This window comes from Pongo abelii, chromosome 14, assembly GCF_028885655.2.
Source record: "Pongo abelii isolate AG06213 chromosome 14, NHGRI_mPonAbe1-v2.0_pri, whole genome shotgun sequence".
In the NCBI taxonomy this organism is placed as follows: Eukaryota; Metazoa; Chordata; class Mammalia; order Primates; family Hominidae; genus Pongo; species Pongo abelii.
The window spans coordinates 35,665,220-35,683,682 of NC_071999.2; the positions used below are offsets into that span (position 1 = coordinate 35,665,220).

The 18,463-nt window shown below is 45.6% G+C and overlaps 1 protein-coding gene across 9 annotated transcripts in view; it reads left to right on the top strand.

Annotated features, from left to right (window-relative positions):
• ALOX5AP (arachidonate 5-lipoxygenase activating protein) overlaps positions 1–17,766 on the top strand; it is a 55,922-nt gene extending 38,156 nt beyond the window's left edge. For 8 of the 9 annotated variants that reach the window (XM_054528873.2, XM_054528868.2, XM_054528870.2 and 5 more), the window contains 3 exons: positions 5,442–5,512; positions 9,328–9,409; positions 17,289–17,766. In XM_054528873.2, coding sequence (XP_054384848.2) covers positions 5,442–5,512; positions 9,328–9,409; positions 17,289–17,451 — 316 coding nt within the window. In that variant the 3' untranslated portion in view covers positions 17,452–17,766. The remainder of the gene's footprint in view (positions 1–5,441; positions 5,513–9,327; positions 9,410–17,288) is intronic. The other variant, XM_063714876.1, reaches the window with a different exon arrangement.
• Positions 17,767–18,463: the final 697 nt, after the last annotated feature.

Genomic DNA, 18,463 nt, shown 5'->3' on the forward strand with positions numbered 1-18,463 from the left:
GGTTGTGTGTTATTCTAGGAGAAAGTCGTCCCAGCAGCAGCTTCTCCAGGGGCATCCAAGAGCACTGAAAAGGGTTGCAAGATGACCCATGAGGCTGCAGGAAGAAAAGAACATGCATTTAATCTTGCTATCTGAAAAGTAAGAAATGAAGCTTTCTTCATTTTTAATATACACATGGACAGTAGTACGTGTATATAGTTTATATGCAAATATACTTGTTATAAGGTTGCATGCTCAACATTTTTGGTTGATGGGGTGTGGGATCATAAATGTTTAGGGACCATAGCTATCAAGGAAAAATAGCATGAAGGATAAATGATACTGGTGGATTAAAAAGACAGATGCATGTATTTTTAGCATAAAACACAACTGCTGACTGATACAGATAGCTCAAGATTCTGGGGCAGCTGCTGAACAGATACACTAGCCAGTGTGGCTCATCAGCTCAGACTTGGCCTTAATTAATGGGCTGTCCCTCCACCCATCTCCCATGAGGGCAGAGCTGAGTCAGGGTTTGAGAGCTAAAAGGAATTGGACCTGGACTCTGTTCACGTGTATATTTTAATTCTGATCAATTCATTCTTTTGAAAGACAGAGTCACACTCTGTTGCCCAGGCTGGAGTGCAGTGGCACAATCTTGGCTCACTGCAACCTCAGCTTCCCAGATTCAAGTGATTCTCCTGCTTCAGCCTCCAGAGTAGCTGGGATTATAGGCACATACCCCTATGCCTGGCTAATTTTTGTATTTTTAGTAGAGATGGGGCTTCACCATGTTGGTCAGGCTGGTCTCAAACTCCTGACCTCAGGTTATCCACCCGCCTTGGCCCCCTAAAGTGTTGGAATTACAGGCGTGAGCCACCGTGCCTGTCCTGTTTACGTGTGTAAAACACAGTTTAATGTCCTATTCCCAGCCAATGAGCACGGCTAGAGCAGCCTTGGTCAAAGTTTGGTTTTTGGAGAAAAATCCTTGTTAGCCGACCTAAGATTCCTCTTTGTGAGTGTAAGCACAGGTTGCAGCGAGGAGAAGTGTCTCTGGAGAGGTGTAATTTTCTAAATGGATTACAAGTTCATGGACTTTTAACAGTTGTTACAGGGGATAACAAGTTCTTTATAGACAGACTTTTGAGGACGTTTAAGGGTATTCTGATTCTTGGTTTTCTAAGAGGGGAATGTATTATTTAACTACAGACACCCCTGCCGCCTGCTTTTTGCAGAGTGTATCAAAACATGTTTTTGGAATACCACCCTCATGTCGCTTCTCCCTGTATCTCTTATCTCTTGGTGTCCATTCTAGACTCACTTTCTTTCTTTCTTTCTTTCTTTTTTGAGATGGAGCTTCACTCTGTCACCAGGCTGGAGTGCAGTGGTGCAATCTTGGCTAACTGCAACCTCTGCCTTCTGGGCTTAAGCGATTCTTGTGCCTCAGCCTCCCGAGTCGCTCGGATCACAGGCATGAACCACCATATCCAGCTAATTTTTGTATCTTTAGTAGAGACAGGGTTTCACTATGTTGGCCAGCCTGATCTCAAACTCCTTACCTCAGGTGATCTGCCTGCCTCAGCCTCCCAGAGTGCTGGGATTACAGGCGTGAGCCACTGGTGCCTGGCCTAGACTCACTTTCAAGTGGCATAGACTTGTAAAATTATTTAAAGGTGATAGGTCTACAATGATCCTGTCAATTAGTATTGACACTATTATTAATAAACTGTTATTAATTATATTTACTTACTTTAAATTAATCCAAACTAATTAACAGAACACTAAAGAGTTTCTATGTTTTATTCCCAGAGGTGGAGGAAAATGAAAGGGAATATAGCAACGAATTCTTTTCTCCATAAAAACATGAATAGTGCAGCACTTCAAGTTGAACATAGCACAGCGAATTGTTGCAAGATCTGCTGAGTAGCTCCTATTTAGACCTCAAGGAATGAGACTCAAAATGGGTTCGTCAGTTCTGTTTCGCAGAAAAAAATGGCGCAAAATTTCTCAAAAGAAAATCCATAATAATAATAATTTGTCAATAGGAAAGACATTTCCACTGGGGGTTAAGAAGGAAGACATTGGAACAATGATAGCCACCACTTATTGAATGCTTACTGTGAGCCAGGTGGCACTTCACCTTGTTTCATTCTCACAACAGTCTAGGGAAGTAATTACTAATGTCTCCATCCACCTCTTGTAGATGAGCAAATTGAGGCTCAGTGAGGCTAGGAAATGCACCCACACTCACATAGCCCATAAGAGGCAGCCATGGCAATGGGCCCAGATCGTGTGAACTTCAAAGACTGCATGAGTAGCCACTGGACAGCTGTCATGGCTAGAGCCACTTGAATTCAGCTCAGCAGCAGCTCCCTCTCCAGGAGGGGCACATAAGCTTGCAGCTTTGGGTAGAAGCTGCCCTCGAAGTCCTGGATGGAGAGAGGGACTGGCTTGAGCCAGAGCCAGGAACAAGGCTCTGAGAATATTCTGGAAATCCACAGGAGGAGCCCATTTTCTTATAGCTGGGAGAATTTCATTCAACTCCAGGCTGACCATGTTTTATTAGGAACCAAGATGACTTGAACTAATAGTCAGGAATGGTTGAATAAGGACCCGATGTCAAATCACTAGGCAGTTCCCATTTCTAATGAGCAAATCCCTTAGACAATTAAGAATTTTTTCCTTTTGCATAACCCAGACAAAATCGCTACTTAAAAACAAACCAAAGACCCGAAACATGAGAAAGAGAAGGAAGCAGGGGAAATCTTTGGTATTAATAGGTTTTTAAACAATAAGAGCACCAGACATCTTACCCCATCAGACACAGAATGTTATTCAAATAACCAAAAAAGGAATTTTTTCTCTAAGTTTCTTGAACTGGAAAATGAATCATATTTTCTCAGTCCTGAGGCTGCAATTTTGTGCCTCTAGTAATATATAAGAATAGCTGTGATGCCAGTGCCCAGTAGCTGCTGCAATTGTTACTCAGGGACCTGTTTATTCACGAAGGACTTCACCCCAATGGTAAATTTGTAGGGGCCTCCTGCCCTTTGGAGCTCCTACTGTGTCCATTAGATCAGTGGAAATTCTGGGATTCAGAGCACTTTGCAAGGTCAGCAGGGGTCTGCTCTTTCTGTCCTGTTCCTGGTTTTTGGTTGTGCCTGGATTCCAGGGTAGCTTTCTCATCTGTTACCTTCATAGACTTCTCCAGAAAAGGATCTTTTGACCATCAGAGGAGCACGAAGATTCCAGTGGTGAGGAACAGATAACCTGATCTCTCTGGGTTCTCTGCAGGACACAGATGAAGGGCTGGCCATTCCCGAGTTCTCAGTGGTACCACTGAGGCATGAGACCCTAACAGTTTGCATGAGCAGTTTGAAAATTGCATCTTTGTTTTTACCTATATAATCACATGAAACCCGTGGTTCTCAAACGTCAGCAGGCATCAGCATCACATGGAAGGCTTGTTAAAACAGATTTCTGGGCCCCAACACAGAGTTTTAAATTCTGAAGGCCTGAGGTGGGCATGAACATTTGCATTTCTAACACGTTCTCGATGCTGCTGCTGCCGCTGGTCCCGAGAGCACGCCTGGAGAACTGCCACCTTCGACCATGGACTGTGAGAATTCACATGGACCTCAGCATTATAATCAGTCTCTCAGTTTTACAGACAAGGAAACTAAATCCAGAGAGATTGTTTTGCCAATGGTGAACAGCTGGTTAAAGTCAGGATGGAGATTTTAATCCTAGTCAAGTGACCTTTCTGCTGTATTTATTTCCCTCCCTTTTTATGCCTCTCAAGTCTAGTTACACTGCTTTTCATGGATGGGCATATTTATTATCCTGATCTGGACTGCAGACTTCTCAGGAGGACACCTATGATTTAATTTAGTATAGTCGAAGAGTTAACAGACATGGCTTTGGAGACAGACTGATTATGGTGTGAATTCTGGCTTTGCCACTCCCTAGCGGGATGACCTTGAGCAAGTTATTCAGCTTCTCCAAGCCTCAATTCCTTATTGGAAACATGAGAGCAATTGTGGTAGGCAGAATAATGGCCCCCTCACCAATCATGCCCACATCCTAATCCTAGGAACCTGTGAATATGTTATGTTACATGGCAAGGGGAAATTCAGGCAGCTAGCCAGTTGGCCTTAAAATAAAGAGATTATCCTGGATGATCTGGGTAGGACCTGATGTAACCACAAGGGTCTTTTTAATGTGGAAGAAGGAGGCAGAAGAGTAGATGTCAGAGTCATTCAAAATAAGAAAGATTTGACGGGCCATCCCTGACTTTCAGGTTGGAAGGAGGTTCTGAGTCAAGAAATACAGGTGACCTCTAGAAGCTGGAGAAGGCAAGGAAATGGTTTCTCCCCTAAAAGCTCCAGAAGGATTGCAGCCCTGCTAACATCTTGACTTTATAGCCCATTGAGATTTATTTTGGATTTCTCACATCCTGAACCATAGTAAAGGGGTGTTTTTTTTTGTTTTTTGAGACAGAGTCTTGCTCTGTTGCCTGGGCTGGAGTGCAGTGGCGTGATCTTGGCTCTCTGCAACCTCCGCCTCCTGGGTTCAAGTGATTCTCCTGCCTCAGCCTCCTGAGTAGCTGGGATTACAGGTGCCTGCCACCACGCCTGGCTATTTTTTGTATTTTTAGTAGAGACAGGGTTTCACCATGTTGGCCAGGCTTGTCTTGAACTCCTGACTTTGTGATCTGCCTGCCTTAGCCTCCCAAAGTGCTGGGATTACAAGGCGTGTTGTTTTAAGCCACTCAGTTTGTGGCCACTTGTTACAGCAGCAAGAGGAAACTCATACAGTTATCATGTGAACTCACAGGTATATGGTGAGTTAAAAAGAGAGGAGGGGTGCAAAACATCCATGGTAGAGTGAGAACTCTCCAGGGAGTGAGGACTGTGCCCAGCACACAGTGATCACCCTCTCAGTAAGCTAACTTTCTGAGCACCAGCTTTTTTGAATTGACTTTGGTGTCTTTAACACTTGAAGATCACCCTTCTTTGCTCAGCCTGGCTTGCAGACCTGGGCTGATTTGTGGATCTGATAGAAAAGTTTCCTTAGTTGGGCTCTTATCCCCCACCACCCCCACGCCAGTGTGGCCACATCCTCTGTCTGCATTGCTCACTCTTGAATTCCAAGAAGCGCAGGGGCACAGCCAGGAACAGGAACCCTGCCAAAGGAATACACCAAGAAACCAAGTCTCCCTTACGCATCACCGTAGGAACAGAGTTAATGGATTATGAACATGTGTTTGCTTTATACCATTGTTTGTTTCCCAGGTGGCAGCTGGCTGTCCCATCTTATTGGGTAGATGTAAGTGGAATTACGAATGGGATTTATGTTTCATGCACGATGGTGGTTATTAACTTCAACTTACAGGTAATTTTCAGAACACATTGCACTAACTTGGTCTCTGATTGTCTTCTCCTTGTTTATTTATTCTGCAGCCAGAACTGTGTAGATGCGTACCCCACTTTCCTCGCTGTGCTCTGGTCTGCGGGGCTACTTTGCAGCCAAGGTAACTCAGACTTCCCTTTGTTCATTCTCCTTCTATAAAGTGCATCTCAAGGAGGTTCAAAGGGCAGGCTTTTTGTTGAAAGGACTTTGCCTGACCTCTGGCTCCCATCTGTGAAGCCCTGGAGAGGTGAGAGCCCTTGGGAGGCTGTGTTTCAGGCATGCTCTGCGCCCGTGCAGAGCGCATGTGATAATGCATTGCTAATGCTTGCTCCCTGGTGGCTGGTTGAGAGCTGCTGTGCTGACAAGGGTGGTTTAAGGCTAAATGTGACTCAGAATCCTTAAGCAGTGTTAGTTCAGATACAAGGGCATTATAAATGAGAGTGCCTGAGGGATCTATTCTGGGACCGCTGTCACTTGGCTCTTCTGCTAATAAGCTTCCAGTGTGGTGGCCCTCCTTCAGGCATGTTTCCACTGAGCCACGGGCTGGATGCCACATCCCCAGCCTTCCCACGGTTATCAGCAGCCCGCAGGCTTGACTTGAGCAAGTTGGAAAGACAGATCAACTTCCAGAGTTGATTTAACATTGAGTGGAAATCAGTCATACTTTTGGTCCCCTTTCGGGGCCACGCCTGGCACTGTGCCTAGTGGCAGATTGGCATGAACTGGCCAGCTTCTGTGGCCCTGGAGGGCACAGGCAGAAAGGCCACACTCAGTCCCATGATGAACTGTTTAAGACTTATTATTGTCTCTCCACTCTATAAAGTAGATAGAGTGGATCTTATGTCCCTTATTACCTTTCAGGATACTTTGATTCAGGGAGATAAAGTAACTTGCTTATAGCTACTCAGCTGGTGAATAACACAGGCAGAATGAGTGCCTGGGTCTTTTGGCCTAAAATTCTGGATTTTTCACAAAGATCCTCCTACTTTATTCATTTACATAATAAATATATATTGAAGAGCTACTCTGTGCCAAGCCCTGTGCCTAGATATACAGTGATAAATAAAGGAGATGGCGGTGAGGCACATGCCAGCTGGCAAGATGGACCACAGAAGTCAGTGAATGAAGACAATGACAAGGGTGGGAAGCGCCATGCAGGAAAAGAACTAAGTTCAGTGATAGAGAGCAGAGGTGAGGCGGCAGCAGAAACCACTTAAGGGACACCACGTGGCACTCCTTCTGTGCTGAGAAGGCTGTCAGTAAGCTCACCACTTATTTCCTATTTTCTATCCTGAGTTAAATACGAAACATGTCTTGCATTACTCGAAAAATCAAGTCAAACTATGCTCTTACTAGGAGTTATGGTTCTTTTTATGTCTTAGTGATGCTTGATCTAGATGAATGTGGACTTGCTGTAGCTAGATAAATACAATGGGAGTTTGAAGGTGTTTCATAGCCCTGGAAATATGTATTTCCTGTCAAAATAAGCTTTGTCATTGCCAGCAGACAAAAGCATCAGTAAACCTTGGTTGATAATCATCATTTCTTATGAATAAAGTAGACTGTAGAATTTTTTTAGCAGAAAGGAAACCCAAAGATAATTCTAGTGCAAATCCCTCACTTTATAGAGCAGAAGCTCAAGTCCCAGAGGAGCAAGTGACTTGCACGAACCTCAGAATTTTAGAGCCTGGATTTGTACCCTCCTGGTGCCAGCAGCCCACTTCCCTGCAGGAGGCACTCACCTTCCTTGCACAGGGGTATGAGTGTGGCCATTTTCCACCCATAATCTCTGTTAGCTCATGTTCAATTGGGTTCCCATTGAAAGAAAAATGGACCAATAAGTTGGAGCAGAATCATTCAGATGGTACAACATAGGAAAAACTTTGCCCAAGGCAAATCGTGATTGTGACAGTTTTGTGATTTTTAGAGAATAGCATGGGCTGGGCACAGTGGCTCATGACTGTAATCCCAGCACTTTGGGAGGCTGAGGCAGGAGGGTCACTTGAGGTCGGGAGTTCGAGACCAGCCTGACCAACATGGAGAAACACTGTCTCTACTAAAAATACAAAATTAGCTGGGCATGGTGGTGCATGCCTGTAATGCCAGCTACTCGGGAGGCTGAGGCAGCAGAATCACTTAAACCCTGGAGGCGGAGGTTGCGGTGAGCCAAGATAGCACCATTGCACTCTAGCCTGGGCAACAGGAGTGAAACTCCGCCTCAAAAAAAAGAGAAAGCTGAAGCTCACAGTTTGTCTTTTGCTTTGATTTTCTTATCTGCCAGATAACAATAGTATTTTGGAAGGCAGGAGGAATTGTGGAAAGAAATGGGTTTTGGGGAGCGGCTGATTGGAGACAAATCCAAGGACGCTCATTGCTGGTGTGTGACTCCAGGCTGTTACTCAGCTTTTTCAAGCCTCAGTTTCCTTATTGTAAAACAGGACCATGGTCTAGCTAGTAGCATTCCTACGGTGAGTGAAGTAATATGTATAAAGCTCCTGACACAGTGCTTGGCATATATCAGACTGAGCCATGTAAAACTGCCAATATCTGACTACGACCTACAAAAATAGCACTTCATATGATTCCGCCTAACATCTGAAGCGCAATAAATATTATTATTTATAATGCGGGTGGTGGTGATAAAGTTTTGAAATCAGAAAGACCTGGTTTCAAATTCCACCCCTTCACTGGCCTGACTTATTTTCATTCATTTGACAAATATTATTTTGAACACCCCTTTGTGCCAGGCACTATGCCAGGCTCAGAGATGATCTAGGAAAAAGACAGATGTCCTCATGGCTCTTGTGGCCTGAGCCTAAATTTCCTCGTCTGTCAAATGGTGACAATAACACACTCCTTACCAGCCGCTGGGAGGATTGGAGACTCAAGTTCCCAAAACGCCAGGAGCACTGCGGCAGGTGAAAAGTATTCCCTCAATGGCGGAAGTGTTTAAATTGCTTTTATATCTGTGGCTCCAGATAACACCAGTTCCAGCTGAGTTAACTCCCAGCTCCAAGCCTTCAGGACTTCATAGAGTTATTGGGGTGCTGCTCTTGGCTGTTTCCCAAAAAGCTAGAACGCAGAGGGAATCTCCTTCCCAAAAGGCTAGAACGCAGAGGGAATCTCCTTCCCAAAAGGCTAGAACGCAGAGGGAATCTCCTTCCCAAAAGGCTAGAACGCAGAGGGAATCTCCTTCCCAAAAGGCTAGAACGCAGAGGGAATCTCCTTCCCTAGAGATCTTTTCTAAACGGTACCTGTTGGTTCAAGAAAGGTTAAACATTGTGCTGTGGGGAGGCTCAGGGGTGAAGGGTGTACTTTTAAGAGAACCAGTTTCAGAGCTGGGTTCGGGGTTTAAGCCCTACCCTCTGCCCCCTTTTACCAGCTGACAGCCTTATGCAAGTCTGGTTGACCACCTGAACCCACGTTTCCACATCTGGAAATAGAAATGTGGGTACTAGTTATGTTGAAAGGACTCAGGTTAGATGATAGATATGCAAATACCTTGGAAACCAGGAGTATCCAATCTTTCGGGTTCCCTGAGCCACACTGGAAGAAGAGTTGTCTTGGGCCACACATAAAATACACTAACCCTATCGATAGCTGATGAGCTAAAGAAAAAAAGTTGCAAAAAAAATCTCATATTTTTAAGAAAGTTTATGAATTTGTGTTGGGCTGTATTCAAAGCCATCCTGGGCCACGTGCGACCCGCAGGCTCCAGGTTGGACAAATTTGTTGTAAACAATGCCATGATGCCGACATAAAGTCGTTACCAGTATTATAGGAAGGTTCTCAGATTTCCTGTAGCCCTTGGGCTCTTTTTCTGAAGTGCGTGTGTCCTCTGCTAGATTTTGTGACCAATGTTGATTGCCTAATTGGGCTAACAGCATGTTTTGGTGGCTACGAAACTGACATAGGTGTTTTCATTTCTCCGCTTAGTTCCTGCTGCCTTTGCTGGACTGATGTACTTGTTTGTGAGGCAAAAGTACTTTGTCGGTTACCTAGGAGAGAGAACGCAGAGGTAGGTAACTGGGACTACTAAAGAACTATGGAGTGATTCCTGATTTTCGAGCAGGAAGAGTGATAATTCAAAACAATATTTGACTAGATTCACGGCTCTGTAGCATCCCCTTGGGTGGGAGGGGGAAGGTTGACTAGGACCTCTGATCCTTCTCTCCCTGAGCTTTGAAGGCTCTGAAAATATAGCTGGGGGGACTTGCCCAGTTTTCTCATTAAGCAATTCCTCCGCATGGTGCTGACTTTCAAAGGGTGCTTCAGTGCTGTTTACCGCACGTGCCTTGCAGCCCCACACCCCGCACTCCCATCCTGCAGAGTCTGGCGCTGGAATGACTTTTTATGTCTGGGTTCCCAGGCCTCCTGAGAGTGAAACGTTTCATTGTTTGTCTACAGAAATGAGAACTAAAGCTTGCACCTTGTGATAAGTTGTCCTGAGGAACATATCTTCCAGGGACCAGCAGAAACAATGTTGGGAAAATAAGATGCAGTAAGATGCAGACATGACAGCAGGGTGCGGCGGCTCATGCCTATAATCCCAGCACTTTGGGAGGCTGAGATGGGTGGATCACCTGAGGTCAGGAGTTCGAGACCAGCCTGGCCAACATGGTGAAACCCCGTCTCTACTAAAAAATATACAAAACATTAGCCAGGCATGGTGGTGGGCACCTGTAATCCCAGCTACTCGGTAGGCTGAGGCTGGAGAATTGCTTGAACCCAGGAGCCAGAGGTTGCAGTGAGCCGAGATTGCACCACTGCACTCCAGCCTGGGCAACAAAAGCAAAACTCCATCTCAAAAAAAAAAGATGCAGACATGAGACTGTGAAACTGACTAGTGTCACCATTGCATTGTTTATAGATGTTGCCAGACAGAAAGCCCCAAAGCAGCACAGTACCTTCCTGACACCTGGATTAGGAAATCTAGATTTTAGTAAAATACGTGCTAATACTTACAGAAGAAACGTTGGCGTTAGAGTATGCCATCAGTTCCTTAGAGACTGCAATTCCTAATGCACTAGTATGGTTTCGGGTGCCAGGAACACGTTCTGTGAGGCTGCTGCCCCAGGTGCTGACCCCAGCCTTCCACACCATTTTCCTTCCTTGTGTTCACAGCCGCTCTGTCTTTTACAATAGCACCCCTCTCTAGTGGCTAATGGGCTCTATGATTAGATAGCATCCTTCAGTAGTGATAAAGGCAGTGACATCCTAGGGAGGTCAGCGGGTGAAAGCGCTATATCTGGAAAACCTGAGAGCCTGTGAAGCTCAAGGACTTGACGGGGTTAGACCGTGAGCCGGGCTGCAGCTGGAAAAAGAATGACTGTTCTTTCAGCAGATCCTTCCCTGTGCTATCTCTTTCTTCATTCCTCTCCAGTGGCATTCTTATTTATCCTCTAAAATCACAATTCCATTATCTCTCCTATTCTTATCAACACTGCCCTAAATGATATTCTTTATTCTCTTTTGCCCTGGAAAACCTCTATCATGCCTTTTCCCATGTGATTACCTCGTTAAGAGTGGGGGTACAATGTCTAGCAATGAAATAAGAGGGTCTTCTCTTTTGCCTGGCTCCCTATGCAGTCCTATCTTACCCCCGCAAAGTCCCAGGGATGTGGCTCAGTCACTGCTCCTCTCTTCATCTGTCACCACTTGCTTGAGATCCTACAGCTGCTTTAATTCCGAGACCATCTGCAGAACATGACAAAATTTGTCCACCTACCCACATGTCCTTTTAACTTTAAAGGTTTTACTAACTGATTCCTATTAGGGAATGAACAGAGGTGGCAAAAATAAACAATAGGAGATTGATTTACAAGAAATCTTTGAAATAGTAGATTTTTTCGGACCTCATTGAAATATAAATGGCCTGACTTCTTGTGTCCCTCCCTGGTCTCCCTCTTTAGGTGATAAGAAGAAGATCCTGCCAGCCCCATAACCCGCCATCTGCGTGGGTTCTAGATCCCCTTCTCCTCCCCTCTGGCTGTGGTAGGCATTACTGATGAATCATGGTGCTCTTTCTTGCAGAGACCAAACCTGGCCTCAGAATCCTTCTTAACACAGATACTGCTTAACACAAGCACTCTGAGCAGCTGTCATCAGTAGAAGTAATAGATACTGGAAGAAATGTCTAAGCCTAATCTAGACCAAAATACGGCCTGATATAGATGCAAGCCAGAGGGGCTTTATGGTTAAAATGCAAGGAGATTTTCAACCCTGCCGTCTAGAAGCTACTTGCTGAGATCTTCTTCAGTTGGGCCCATCTCCTCCCCAGGCCCCTCTTCTGTTCCTGGGCTATGTCACACTTGGACTCTGCAGACACCTAATGCTCTTGGGACCTGCTTTAGTTCTTGACCTCACCAACCGGGGAGGAATTGCTCGATGAGATCCTTCCCCTGGAATTTCTTTCTTGAACCCCAGATGGTCCCTTGCCCCTTTCCAGAAGTTGCTCCAGCCCTGTCCGCTTAGGAAATTCAGTGTCATCCTTGGTCCAGTGGGTAGGGAAGACATTCCATAATGTATGCCCCAGCCTGAGCTTCTTCCTTCAGGCTTCAGGCTGCTCTGCGAGGATTTTGCAGCTCCCTTTTTAATACCCTCTAGAAGTTTCTGGCTCTTATTTTCAGCCCTTCATCCTACTCTCTGACCCCTTCCTCTATCCTATTTAGTTCACCTGTAGCAGTTACTACGCAGCAGTGAAGGATGAACCTTGGTTTCATTTCTTTTCTCTTCTTTTCTTTTTTCTCTTCTCTTTTCCCCCTCCCTTCCCTTCCCTCTCTTCACATCACCTCATCTCACCTCACCTTACATAGTCTTGCTCTGTTGCCCAAACTGGAGTGCAGTGGCCTGATCTTGGCTCACTGCAACCTCCATCTCTTCCCAGGTTCAAGTGATTCTTATACCTCAGCCTCTTGAGTAGCTGAGACTACAGGTGTGCACTACCACACCCAGCTAATTTTTTGTATTTTTAGTAGAGATAGGGTTTTGCTATATTGGCCAGGCTGGCCTCGAACTGCTGAACTCAAGCAATCTGCCAGCCTCGGCCTCCCAAAGTGCTGGGAGTATAGGCATAAGCCACCCATGATGCCCAGCCTGAATCTTGGTTTCTTCCCTGTTCATTTAAGCTATTACCTGGGCCTGAACTCAATGGCACCTGGCACCAACTGGCAACTGACTCTTGACCTTTTATTACCTACCTTCTGTAGCAGGCACTAGGTTGCTCCCTCTTCCTATCCCTCGGAGTCCTGTCATCTGTTGGGGCTCCCACTGATCTTCTTGGCAATTTGAAGTTCTCAGCTCAGTGGTGGGTGGGCAATGACTGCCAACTCTTGAGGCCAATGAACTCAGGTTACCCCACTCCTCCTTCTCCTTAGTTGCTCACTCACTCCTCATTCACTCAACATTCATTCAGTAGATATTTGCTACCTGCTCTGTGCCAGGTACCAGGTCAGTTGCTGAAGGAATAACAGTGAACATGACGGAGTCTTTGTCCCCAAGGAGACCCAAGGTGCCTCCCAGAGCCAGGGGCACATCGCAAGACCAAATATATTTAACTTACCAAAATAATCATAGATCTAGTTCTCAAAAAGCAAGAAGACTGATTCCTCGTTGCCATTTCTCCTCCTCAGCATCAATGTTTTAGAGTCTGTGGGCCCCTCCAAGTGTGGAGTATGGTGTTACTTCACCAGAGTTTGAGGAGAAACATTCTTGTTTTGGAAGGCCGGGGAGCATAGATGGATATCAAGGCTGCTGTTTCTGAAAGCGAAACCCACCAAACAACAGTATTAGAATCATCTGTGGTGCTTATTAAAGATACAGATTCCTGGGCCCCATCCCAGATTTATGAATCAGAATCTCTGCCAGAGGAAGCCTGAGAATTTGCATTCTCAGATGATTCTGCATTCTCAGATAACACATTCTTTAGGTGATTCTTACAAACACTGGAGTTTGGGAATCGCTGAAGGCTGTTCACTTCTCTTTTCTGAGAAATGATTCATTCATTTCAGAAATATTTGCGGAGGTCCTGATTTATTGGAGATTTGTGGGTGGGCAGAGGAGAAATATCTTGTCCTCACAGAGCTTACAATTTTTATTTTCTTTAGAGGTCACCAGGCTTAAAGTGACACTTCACTAAATTCTGAAAAGAACAGATTTTTAAAACAAGAAGTGACTGTAATGTTTTCTGTTCCTACCTCGTATTTTATGCACATTAAGAACCTGGGATGGGAAGTGTAGGAGGGGTGGTGACTGATGGGGGGGCCACAGAGAGCTGAGCTGGGGTGGTCTCGAACTCCTGAACTCAAGCAATCTGCCAGCCTCGGTCTCCCAAAGTGCTAGGATTATAGGCATGAGCCACCCACGATGCCTGGGTGGAACTCAGGGCTCTGGGTGCCTGGGCACCCCCATCTCCCACACTACGGCACCTCATCCTAGAAGTGGTTAGCACCTTTGAGATGGGAATTGTTTAGCAGGATGCTTTTGTGTTTTCGTATGAGTTTTATGCTGCCTGTGGAGGACACAGCTGTTTCAAAACTAATAACCAAATTCTGGTCTCTGAAGTCTGAAGGCGTCCTTTGCCCTGCAGTGCAAAGCACAGGACTCTGGCCTCACACAGGCAGGTCTGAACTCCTATGTTGCCTCTTGCTGGCTGTGGGACCTGAGGCAAATCGTGCAACCTCTCTTTTCTGTTTGCCTAGATGGAAAATAGATTTACAATACGCCCCCATAGGGTGGCTGTGAGAATTAAAGGAAGTCATGGGTATACAATACCTGGCCCTGACAGATGCTTAATAATTTAATTCTGACCTTCCTCACTCATTTAGGATTATGTACCAACTTTTAGAAACAATGAAAGATTAGTGAGTCTTCTGCGGTTGGTATAAAAAAAATAGAAACATGAAAGAGATGTCTTTCTTGTTCAAGGGCTAATGACCCTGGTGTGCTCTGTCTAGGCCCCCAAGATCTTCCTTCCCTGCTCACAGCATTTCAGGTTCTCCGCAGCTTTGCTTGAGCCTGGGTCAGGTTCGGCATCTGCCCACCAGGCTCACTTGCCACAGCTGTGGCGCCATCTCCAAACTTCAGAGACTTAAAGGTGCAGCTAATGACGTGCCTGGCCTGGGGTCACATTCCCTGAGCCCTGCAGACAAGGGAGCAGGAGGCTGAGCTCTTATCTTCCACACCCTGTGCACAGCCTGGGAAAAGTTAAAGCACCCTAGTCCTATGATGCGAGGGCCACATGCCCTGAGACCTTGGAAAAATCCTACCTGAATTGAAGAGCATCACTATTTCATCAGGAGGCGCTGCCATTTCATTTTTCACTTCGGTTTTATCTTGAGTGTAAAACAGCTTCGCAAATCACTTTTTCTTGTTTCTGTAATGAGCATATGGTGGCCTCATTCGTGTGATAAATCTGAGCTGCCATGATATTTGACTTTTCACAATTTAATTTATCTGAACCCTCTATTCTCTGACTAAAAAATATCCCTTACTTGGACTTCTTTATTTTCACTTCCCTTACCAGCACTAGCAGGGGACTCTGTACTCATCTGCTGGGGCTGCCATAACAAAGCACTGCAACCTGGGGAATTTATTCTCTCACAGTCCTAGAGGCTAAAAGTCCAAGATCAAAATGTGGGCAGGGTCAATTTCTCCTGCAGCCTCTCTCCTTGGCTTGTAGAGGGCCACCATCTCCCTGTGTCTTCACGTCATCACCTCACTCAGCGTGTCTGTATCCAAATCTCCTCTTCTTATAAGACCCCAGTCATACTGGATGAGGGTCCACCCATATGAGTTCATTTTACCTTAATTATCTCTTTAAACACCCTGTCTCCAAATACAGTCCCATTCTGAGGAACTGAGGGTAAGGATTCAACATATGAATTTTGGAAGGGACCTAATTTAGCCCACAACACCCTCTTTTGGGATGTTTATTTTCCCCCTTAAGGAGCTAGTTAGGATGTCTTATCTCATGAACATGACTGTTAACAGGAAAACAGAGAGAGAATGAAGCTGGCCAAGGAACAGGGCTGGTGTCAGCTAGCAGTGCTTTTCCGATGTGAGTGGGTCCCACAGGGAGCTTGTTAAAATGCAGATTCTGATTCATTAGGTTCCAGAGGGACCTGATATTTCCCATTTCTGACAAGTTTCCAGTGTGGGGGCTCATGCTGTTGGTCCACGGACCATACTTTGAGTAGCAAGGAGCTTGATACATATTGGCTGAGTGACTTTCAGACTCCTGCTGTAGAAAAATTATGAGTTGGCTGGGCATGGTGGCTGACGCCTGTAATCCCAGCACTTTGGGAGGCCGAGGTGGGCAGATCACCTGAGGTCAGGAGTTCGAGACCAGCCTGGCTAACATGGTGAAACCCCGTCTCTACCAAAAATACAAAAATTAGCCGGGCATGGTGGCAGGCGCCTGTAATCCCAGCTACTCAGGAGGCTGAGGCAGGAGAATCTCTTGAACCTGGGAGGCGGAGGTTGCAGTGATCTGAGATTGTGCCACTGCACTCCAGCTGGGCAATAGAGCTTGACTCAGTCTCAAAAAAAAAAAAAAAAAGGAAAAGAAAAAGAAAAGTTATGAGTTATATTATCAGCATATGGGGTGCCTTTCAAATTGATAAGATTTCTAATATTAAACCTGTGGATGCCAAATGCTGCTCTCTGATTACGGCAGGAAATGGCACTTGGCAGCACGAAGTTAGCTGTTGGGCTGAGCTGGCTCATCTCGTTGTGCAGTCCTGATTGCCTAAAGACGCCTTTCTGGGATCTTTACTAACAACCCTCCTGAGTCATTTGGACTTTCCTAACCTGTTAGCACCACTCAGATGGGCCAGCCATGGAGGCAGTCAGAGGAGGGCTCTGCAGAGGGAGGGCAGAAGCAGGGTGGCCTCTGCATGCCATTAGGAGGTCACATCTCACTGGGGGAAGCAGTTTAGGATTTAGTGCCTTGGAGAGAAGGATAGAGTGTATTAAAACATGTCTCCGCCGGGCGTGGTGGTTTACACCTATAATTCCAGCACTTTGGGAGGCTGAGGTGGGTGGATTGCCTGAGCTCAGGAGTTCAAGACCAGCCTGGCTAACATGATGAAACCCCATCTCTACTAAAATACAAAAAGTTAGCTGGGAGTGGTGGCACGTGCATGTAGTTGCAGCTGCTTGGGAGGCTGAGGCATGAGAATCACTTAAGCCCAGAAGGTGGAGGTTGCAGTGAGCCGAGATTGCACCACTGCACTCCAGCTTGGGCTACAGAATGAGACTCTATCTTAGAAACAAAGAAACAAACAACAACAATAACAACAAAAACCAAGTCTCTCCCTCCACTCAAGAATGCAAGGGCCTGTCTCCCATTGCTGGGTGCCCAGGTCTCATGAATGTAAACATGAATTATTCCAGGCAGCCTCAGGAGAATAGAATGAGCCCTCAGATGCTGAAGCACCTTTCAGATTCCACCGGTTTTATCGGCTCATTTAAACTTCACTTCTAACACAGTCTTGCATTACACACGTGTCCCTTAGGGGCAGCTGCAGAGAGGGTCTTAATGGTCCTGATGCCCAGTGAGGATGCCCAATGGTCAACAGAACCTACCACCTTCAGGCCATGGAGGAGCTCTGGAGTTAAGGAAATCATGAGAGCACAGAGAGGCGGGTACAGCAGAGCCCTCGCAGTAATGGGTTTTGAGGTCTAGGCTCTCTTCACTTGGGTTTGAAATAAGGTCAATGACTAGTAATAGCTGAGACACTTCTATCCTTCATATGAAGTAAATGGGAAAATGGAGCATTGTTGAGTCCAGGGAGCTGTAATTTAAACCCCATGTATCTAAAAGGGGTAACATTTTTGTGTGTGAAATTGGTGTCATTCGCACTGCATCTACAGTTTTCTTTTTCCTTCTCTTCCAGCACCCCTGGCTACATATTTGGGAAACGCATCATACTCTTCCTGTTCCTCATGTCCGTTGCTGGCATATTCAACTATTACCTCATTTTGTTTTTCGGAAGTGATTTTGAAAACTACATAAAGACGATCACCACCACCATCTCCCCTCTACTTCTCATTCCCTAACTCTCTGCTGAATATGAGGTTGGTGTTCTCATCTAATCAATACCTACAAGTCACCATAATTCAACTCTTGAAAGGATTCTGCTCTTCTTTAGATGGCTGTAAATCTATTGGCCATCTGGGCTTCACAGCTTGAGTTAACCTTGTTTTTCCGGGAACAAAATTATTTCATGTCAGCTCCGCCCCTTGAACATGACCGTGGCCCCAAATTTGCTACTGTCACGCATTTTGTTTGTTTCTTCACTTATTCTGTTCTCTGGAGATGTTTTGTGACCAGCTTTGTGTTTTCTGAAAATAAAATGCAGAGACATGTTTTAAGCTGATAGTTGAGGGGTTTTGTTAATGGCTTTTGAGGGATATATCTCTATACCCACAAATGACTAGTTTGTTTTCCTCAAACTAAATGATAATATTAAAAACATACATCCTGGCCAGGTGTGGTGGCTCACACCTGTAATCCCAGCACTTCGGGAGGCTGAGGCGGGTGGATCACCTGAGGTCAGGAATTCAAGACCAGCCTGGCCAATATGGTGAAACCCTGTCCGTACTAAAAATACAAAAATTAGCCAGGTATGGTGGCGAGTGCCTATAATCCCAGCTACTTGGGAGGTTGAGGCAGGAGAATTGCTTGAACCCGGGAGGTAGAGGTTGCAGTGAGCCAAGATCATGCCACTGCACTCCAGCTTGGGCAACAGGGTGAGACTCCATCTCAAATTAAAAAAAATACACATCTGGCTTCTGGAAGAATTCCTTGAAGATCTTTTATGACATCCATCCCTCTTCACACAGCCATGTGAATTAGGTTGGTGTCTTCATATGCTAGCATCGTGGCCAGCACTTCCATGTTATACAGTTTAAAATGTTCTGTAATTCCCTGTGGGAGCCTAAGATAATGCCAGGCCCATCATAGGTGCCCCCAGATATTGGCAAACCAATGATTAATGAATGAATGAGTTTATGAATCACTACCTGGCTGTATTTAATGAAGTATGTGTGTTGAGCCATTGCCCACAGT